Source organism: Pundamilia nyererei, unplaced genomic scaffold (assembly GCF_000239375.1).
Source record: "Pundamilia nyererei isolate P.nyererei 1_Seehausen unplaced genomic scaffold, PunNye1.0 scaffold00204, whole genome shotgun sequence".
In the NCBI taxonomy this organism is placed as follows: Eukaryota; Metazoa; Chordata; class Actinopteri; order Cichliformes; family Cichlidae; genus Pundamilia; species Pundamilia nyererei.
In genome coordinates, this window is record NW_005187605.1 from 120,061 (window position 1) to 128,810 (window position 8,750).

The following is an 8,750-nucleotide window of genomic DNA, read 5'->3' on the forward strand; positions in this document are numbered from 1 at the left end:
GAGTGCATGCAGTATTAATATTGAGGCAATCTTTGCTGGTCCAGTCTGGAAGCTTCTTTTTGGCACCTAGGTCGCCCTTTTATGTGATTTCATCACTTTGAATTGAAGATTGATTCCTCATTAAAAGTGTCAATATGTCTCTGAAGATAGGGCCTCTCGAAACCAGCTGTCGCTAATCTCCTTTCAGCAGATGTACTCGTGCTGTCATAGAGAAACTAAATCAAGAACTCCTCTGGTGTAGTTTCGATTTCAATGTGAATGTCTGTCAGTTTTCTTTCTTGTTTGTTTGTTTGTTTTAAATGTTGTTCACAATTAAATATAGCTTCAGTGGTTGGGGTTTCTAACATTTAATTATTGAAAACTCTGTTCTCAGATCACCTTGTTGAACTTTTCCAAAAAGCAAAATGCCTGCTCTTGTCTGTGCTGAGGAAGGTAGTGCATTCTCTGCTGACTGTCTATGCAGTACTGATCCACAGCTCCTGGAATGAATGGTGCATGTTTCCTCTGCATGCACAGCTATGTTCTGCATGTGTATGACCCACATTTGCAGTCCAGCTGTGGGCATGCTTGTCCTGTATGCAGCTATATGTGTATATGTGTTTTTGCAGCAAACCCCCCGTATAAGCGAGGCCACCGTAAAACTGCATCATTCGGAACCATACTGGATGTCCCCAAGATCGTCGTTACAGGTATCACTGGACTACTGGTCTTTCCGGTGACACGGTGGAACTGGCTTGAATGAGCCTGTGGGTTACTGTCATCAGACATGGCTTTCTGTTGTGTGTCACTCCATATGATCCCCTCAAGAATGCAGATAATGTTCATAACATTTAAATTTTTTTCGAATTTGCCCTCTGATTTAAAAACACAAACCAAAAATTTAAAATTTAAAAAAACAACAACACAGAAGTCCTTGAAGCTGATTTTGGAGTTACATACATCATAGCTGTGTCATGTCCTGTTTTCTGTTTTTTCTTTGTTTGTTTTTCGTAAAATATTGAAGTTTTCTCATCTGTTATCAACACATTTGTTGGAGCTGTGTGCATATTTGTCCACTAAAAGCAAGTGGTTGTTAATCAGTACATTATAGTCAGTATGTTGACATAGATGAGATAACTTTCCTAAGTCCTGGCCCTCTCCTGTCTCTTATATCCCTGGCTTGGCTGCAGCAAATCACGGGTAGCAGTAGTAAATTAGTGCATTTGAGCTTGTCCTTGACTTTCATGCTTAGAGGACATTGAGAAAGCATGGCTATTTTTTTTCCCCATTTCTCACTCACTTTCCATCCATCCACATCCACTTTGAAAAAAGTCATTTTGATTAATTTCCCTCACAGTGAGGGTCAGAGCTATTATTATAAGTTGAGATATGGATCAAAGGGAATGGGGACAACTCTGCCTGTCAGAAATACTTCTATTTTGAAGATATATGAGAGACATTGAGTAAGTGTTTCATTTAATCAAGTGGTGCAGGGAGTCTGCATGGAATTGTTATAGATGGTAAGGCACGCACCTTTGGATCTGCAAACCTGTACAAGGAAAAAAAATAACCAATTTATGTGATGAGTGTCAGTAAAATGTGGTCTGATCTTCATCGAGTCACTTTTCCATGATCCCTCCAGATCACCGCTGACTCACCATCAAACCAATCACGTTGGTGGTGAGTGAGCGACCTGACCGTGGGGTGTGCTTTGATCTGTGAAACGTTACATGTGTAACACTGTCTATGTGACTACATTTAAGAAGTGCTTAAAATATTTGAAAAATGTTTAGTGTCATCTTGTCAGTACAGAACATGACATCATCAGGTTGGTTGTTTGCAGTCAATAGGTTTATATTAGTGTATGTTATCTAACTAGTAATAGAACCAATAACTCTAAAACTAAAAATTTGTCTTAATAGGATCACTTTTCATGGATGTAAATTAGAAATTTGGGGAATGTCCTGACTATAGAAGAATCCCTTTTCCAAGTGGGTGGTGTTAAAGTTGATATCGCTTATTTTATTTATTTGTTTGTTTGTTTGTTTTAGGCGTCAGTTAATTGTGAATCACACAGGCCTAGAAATCAGTCAAATCCACCAAAATAAGTCTGCACTGGTCGTGACTTGCGACCAGTTGCAAATGGTTGCTGTGAGACTCATTGCTATAGAGCCATCCACGGAGACCTAAAGACTTCATTGACCACTGACCCCCGTGACCTGTTTGGCAGGCGATTGCTGGATGTTGCGGCCAGTCTTTCATGTGATATTAGTTGCAAAGATGTATACAGTGCTACACCAAAAGCTTCCTGGGGATTTCTTTGGTAACTAGCAGGTCGCCAACAGTTTGCATAGAAGATGCTGACCAGTCTGCAAACTACTTGCCAAGCAGTTGTGCGTTTTTAAAATGTGTTGGTTGCAACATGTCATTGCTGGTTGGTGAAAAGTTTATGCAAAATGTCACATTTTTAATCGTTAATTGCATTGTTTGCCATAACTTTGATTACAAGTATTGCTTTTTTCAGTCCATTATGAATGTATTATTATTTAGAGGCCCTGTCACACTGTCCTAGAGATTAGATAACAAACACCAGCAACCGCAATTTTAACAGGAGGACGTTTTATCTTAGACTGTCCCAGTTCCCATTTAACATTGCCATTTCAGAGATTGTGACCATATATAATACAGATTAATGGTATGTTGGTAAAATGTCAAAAGTCTGATGTCTTGAATAATATTTAGCATTTTTGGGAGTCCTAAAAAGTTTAATTCCATTCAAAGCTTAGTTGATATTGGTGTGAAGCCCAGAGGGACCTGCCTGCTAATAAAATATCATTTTAGGTTAGTACCTGTGGCTAATTGTCATGTTGTTGCTCCAACTGTCAACTCTTAGCTTCAGAGTGACTGTTATTCCTAAAGACAGATATGTAAATTATTAGTGCTATTATGAGGAGTGGTAGTAGTATTACTCCATGTACTATTGGTTGCACTCGTGTTTTGGTGCTAGTTTGTGACTCTGTGTAACATATAGGGATGGATATCGTTTAGGTTTTATCCGATACCAGTACTAAACCGGTACTTTTGAAACGGTGCCGGTGCTTAAACGGTGCTCGAACCGGTGATTAAAGAATGGAGAACACAAAATTGGTCCAAAAACCTCTCATGTTTAGCTGTTTTTATGTAAAAAGATAACAATGTTAGCCTTTTATGCAGCTATGGGGGATTTATGGTATCACTCTTGGCTGGAAGCAGTGCTTAAACAATGAAAAAAACAAAACACAAACTTTGTCCAAAAACCTCTCATGTTTAGCTGTTTTCCACTTTTTCTTTGGTCATTTTAGCCTTTTTGGCCAGGGTGAAGGGAGTATCTGCCATCAAACAAGAAGACAGCCACATGTAACTACGACGGTGTTTGCTAGTTCACCTTACAGGCATTAATTTAATAACGTGGTTAGCCTACTCAACGTAAATTACACACGAACAACATTAAGCTACTCGAGGCTGCTGCTACCATCATCCGTCATCATTTCTGCTACACTGGCAGGGCTAGGGGCCAGCACTCTCCTCTTTGGGTTTTTGTGGGATGTTGCTAACTCCGGGTCTGATAACAGGCACCACACCTGCAGTAGATGTGCTCGGTGTGAGGTCTCGCAGTAAGCTATCAAATACGCCGCATTTTTCGGCTTTTAACAAAATGCTGTACGTCGCCAGGTGTTTCATCAGATTCAAGGTATTACCTCCTTTGCACAGCATCACCTTAAAGCACTTGTTGAAGGCTGCTGAGTTTGCATCTTTTGCTGTGAAGTACAGCCAGACTTTGACCGCTTCACCTTGGGCATTTTTAATCTGTAGCACTGCTCTAAAAGAACGTACGTACCTGGGCACGCCTACTACGCTTGCAAAGGTAAAATGATTGGCTAGAATCCAAAGTGTATGACATCTCAGGGAAAAAAAAAAGCACCGAAATGTGCACTGCTTTTCAGTCTGGTTACTACCGTTTATGTCAGAACCGGTGCCATTATGGCACCAGTTCTGACATAATACCGGTACCCATCCCTAGTAACATGTGTGGAGAAAACACTGGAATTCTGTCAGAACTTGAAATTGCATGCAACTGAAGAGTCTTGTAGTTCCTGCAAGGTGATCGAGCTGATGTTCTGATTGCACCTAATGTCATCCTGGCATAGTGTTAACCTGACCAGCAGATGAATTGCTGATTACTAGAATGAGTACTGTGACATTTTGTGTTTTTGTCTGAGCCGCCCCCAACAACCTTTTTTGTATTTTTGTCTGGAGTGGTGGTTTGTGTGTATGCTGTGTTCTCTGTCAATGGCGGTTACTTATAGCCCCGCTGTTTTTGTTCTCTTCTACCCATCCCTGAGTCTGATTCTGCTGCAGGTGTCTTTATGTTAAAACAGAGTTTTTCCTTCGCACTGTTGCCAAGTGCTTGCTAGGGGGATTGTTACAGGGAGTTGGGTGATTGTTTGGGTTTCTTTCTAATATTGTTGGGTCTTTACATTTCGATATTGTGAACCTTGAACAAGTGGCACAACATAAATAGAATAGAATGGATTGGTTATGTTCCCGCCACACCACAACTTATGATGGTTAAGTAAGTGCAACTGTTACAGTATGGCTCTGTGGGTCTGGATCCCCGTCAAGCCACAAGCAAACACAGGGATTAGTCCCCCAGTACCACTATCCATAGTACTTGAGGTCTCACTCTTTCTCTTGTCTGTCCTTTACGCTTTTCACAGCCACATGTGAGTCTCAGAGACGTCGGTCTGTACAGGATCTGCCAGGCATCTGCACAGAATCCAGCCAGGTAAGACATGTGCATAGGACCTGTGAGGTTTTAGCTTTTTGATGATTAGTGACTTTAGGGATTGAGCGTTTAAAGAGATCTAACTTAAATCACATTTTTTAGTTTGAAAGATAACAGTTAGCTTTTCTAGTTTCACGCTCTTTATGGTGTGCTCAGAATTATAGCTTCACTGTTCAGTCCTTAGCAGTTTAACAAAACCATATTCACAGATCACGTCACAGCATAATGCGATTGTCTACTATACCATTAAAGTATCTATGCATTAGATTCATTAGTAAACTTAAAACCTGCACAATCAGAGTGCACAGTACTTTTGTGTCAAGCTTAAAGCATAACAGCCACATTGTGGGACACAAATGTGACAGAACTGCTTAAAGTGGCTGTTAAATGGTGCGCTCATTATTCTTCACTATTGCTGCTAACAAAACACTGTGGAGCATCTTCAAAGACATGACATTACTAAAAATGTCTCCATGTTGTCTACAATGAGTGCACTATTTTGCTCATATTTTGGTCCAGATGTCATTTTCTCACTCTGAGACTTGGAGGGTATTATTGACTTTTTGGCTTCTTTTGTAACCTTTGCAGGGGAGTAGGAACAGCAGTCGATCTTCCAGTCCAAGTGTGAGAATGATGCCGCCTGACAAGACAAGTGGCAGGGGCTATTTCTCCCCCGATGACCCCACAGGTAATGACAACTGCACAAATTCCACTACAGTTAACTACTGTTTACTACATTGGGTAGTGCCACCCAATGTACAGCCACAATTGAGAAGGGAATCACTGTTGAAAAGTTTTTGTAAGCTATTTGTTTGAAATTATGAGCAACAGTACAGAAATTATTATATAATTATTGTAAGTATTAAGTCTCAAACTGCCACATTGGGAAAGTATTATTAGGACTGAACATATGAGTCATATCATGTGCAGTAACAGCTGGGAACTCCTGGCATCTCAGTTTCTGATGAAAACTGCTAATTGGTAATCCTCAAAAAGCTCTCCTCTTCCAAATCCATGACAGTCTAAGTGAATTGAAACAAATCCTTTCTGGACCATATCAAAAAGTTTAGTTGCGAAGAACTTCTTGTCAGCTGTTCCCACTGAGGTATCCATGTCAAATGTCAGAGTGAAAAATTGTACCCCTCAGTGATTTATTACACATCTATTAAACACAATGACTATACCACCATCAATATCACTGTGGCCCAACTTTATAACTCATTCAGGCTACCTTTATAAATGTTAATGATTTTTCTGTTTTTTGGCCAAAGATGTGTTTAGGACATGTGTTGCTCATTTCTGACATTTCTGTTTCTATGAAGTCCCAAAACAGCCTGTTATATATCTTTCTCCCCTCAGATACAAATGGCTCAGACAACTCCATTCCCATGGCTTATCTCACCCTAGACCATCAGCTGCAGGTACACCATCCTATCAGGCACTTGTACACAATGCACTGATGTGTAAATAATAGGGGTGCAACGATACACAAAATTCACGATTCGGTTCGATACTTTGGTGTCACGGTTCGATATTTTTTCGATACAAAAAAATGTTCATTCCTTTTTAATTTGTCATTTATTAAAATTATAAATATATATTTTAACTCAAAAGTACAGTTTTTAAATGTAATGTTGCTGAAACAACAAAATAATTTAAAAAAAAATCTATCTGATCGAGAAATCACTCATCTTTGGAAAAGAGTTTATTTCAGAGAAATGGCTCTTTCCAAAATAAAAGCTATACTATACGCTTCTTCTGGGCTATATTCTCAGCAGCATATTAAATATATCAGGTCCCCATAAGGAGAATCATGTGCTAACGGCTGTCTAAATGACTCGGGTAGTTTGTAGCATACGTACTTGTTGTTTTTGTCTGCTTCCACTTGTCTTTGCACTAGGATGATGTCGGCGTAAATGTGCAGTCATATTCGTTGTGTTCCCACTAGTGCTGTCAGCGTTAATCTCGTTAAAATTGACATTAACGCCATAACGCGGCAAATCTCCGTTAACGAGTTACTGCGGATCGCCCCGTGTGTGGGGCTGGACGGCGTCAACACGTTAACGAGCTAACTGCGCTAACGCACTAATTCCCAACAATGTAATTGAGCATTGCGTGGCACATCTAACATACTGTTTTACTTTTGTCCATGACGCGCTTACCTTCAGGGTCATACTTCACATGAAGACCAAAATAGTTCCAAACGCCAGATCTGAATGAGGGTGGGGGAGGTTCAATTTTGGCTAGCGTTGAGGCAGTTGCCATGTTGCAACGAGCTTAACATCTGTCTCGCTAGCTTGCGCTGAGCTCAGTGGATCTATGCTCGACAGTGCAGCCTAGACGGAGTAGTTGAACGCAGATACACTGAGCTCTCAACACAGACAGCATCGTCAGAAGAAAAGTTGATAAAATAAATTAAAAATTTTGTATTGTTCGATACATATGCGTACCGAACCGAAAGCACTGTATCGAACGGTTCAATATCGATACGAGTATTGCTGCACCCCTAGTTAATAACCCTTCCTTCCCACTGTCACCAAAAGTGCTTGCTCATAGTGGGTCATATGAATGTTGGGTTTTTCTCTGTATGTATTATTGTAGGGTATTCCTTACAATATAAAGCGCCTTGAGGCGACTGTTGTTGTGATTTGGCCCTGTGTAAATAAAATTGAATTGAATTATGCTTTGTAATGTAAATGCTGTATTGAATCTGATGCGGCTCAGCTGCACTGGTATCAATTCAAGTTCATTGAGTTTTATTTTTAGAGTGCCAAATCACAACAACAGTTGCCTCGAGGCACTTAGCTATGAGGCGACTGAGGCCATGGGACATCAGCCATCTCATTATTATTATTATTTGTAGAATCCCAGTAGAGCACTACGATCTTCCAATCAGATGCTCCTAGCACAACCTAGGTGTCGGCTGAAGTCCAGAGGTGACCGGGCCTTTGCAACCGTGGCACCTAGACTCTGGAATAACCTCCGTGTTCATATTCGGACCGCCGAGTCTATCCAGTCTTTTAAATCATGTCTTAAAACCCATCTTTTTACTTTGGCTTTTGATTCTAACTAGTTGGCTGTTATCTTGCTTGTTGTATTGTCACCTATTGTTTCCTTCCCTGTTTTCTTACCGTTTTGTTTTAATTGCCTCATGCTTTTACTGACTGTGAAACACTATTGTCAACTTTGTTGTTTTTAATATGTGCTATATAAATAAATTTTGATTAGATTAGATTATTATTATTATTATCCCTGAGGACATGATGCTCTGTAAACAGAGTAATGTAAATTTAAATACGCACTAGCTGATACTAATGCCTGAGCAGAATATTTTTAAACAGCGTCCATTTTCATTTCCAGCCCCTTGCTCCCTGTCCCAACTCCAAAGAGTCCATGGCTGTTTTTGAGCAACACTGCAAGATGGCCCAAGAATACCTGAAAGTGCAAACTGAGATTGCCTTGCTAATCCAAAGGAAGTAAGTGTAGTGACTAAAGTCAAGTGTTGCTTAATTATTTTTCTTAAATTCACTTTCATTCAAAGACCTCACATAAACCCCAGTGGAAGATGCTTATTCATTGTGTCTTAACTGCCAAATCTCACAGCTGTAATGTGTGAATGTTTAAAATTTTAATTGCATAAAAGCTACCAAAGCTGCATGCATAATCTCGTAACATAATGTTGAAAATGACATGCCTAAAAACGCAGCCCCCCCTGACTATCTGCACAGGAAGGAGCTCATTGCTGAACTGGACCAAGACGAAAAGGACCAGCAGAACACGTCCCGTCTGGTGCAGGAGCACAAAAAGCTGCTGGAGGAGAATAAGAGTCTGTCCACATACTACCAGAAGTGTAAAAAACAGCTGGAGCTGATCCGGGTTCAGCAACAGAAGAGACAGGGCACGTCATGATGAAACACAAACTCTGCCACTCCCCCTCCTCACCCCC

General features: G+C 40.3%; 1 protein-coding gene across 6 annotated transcripts in view; it reads left to right on the forward strand.

Moving 5' to 3' along the window:
• map3k7 (mitogen-activated protein kinase kinase kinase 7) overlaps window positions 1–8,744 on the forward strand; it is a 27,141-nt gene extending 18,397 nt beyond the window's left edge. For 4 of the 6 annotated variants that reach the window (XM_013914557.1, XM_013914559.1, XM_013914556.1 and 1 more), the window contains 6 exons: window positions 609–689; window positions 4,737–4,804; window positions 5,393–5,492; window positions 6,164–6,225; window positions 8,165–8,280; window positions 8,533–8,744. In XM_013914557.1, coding sequence (XP_013770011.1) covers window positions 609–689; window positions 4,737–4,804; window positions 5,393–5,492; window positions 6,164–6,225; window positions 8,165–8,280; window positions 8,533–8,713 — 608 coding nt within the window. In that variant the 3' untranslated portion in view covers window positions 8,714–8,744. The remainder of the gene's footprint in view (window positions 1–608; window positions 690–4,736; window positions 4,805–5,392; window positions 5,493–6,163; window positions 6,226–8,164; window positions 8,281–8,532) is intronic. The other 2 variants (XM_013914561.1, XM_013914560.1) reach the window with 1 other exon arrangement.
• The last annotated feature ends 6 nt before the right edge of the window (window positions 8,745–8,750 follow it).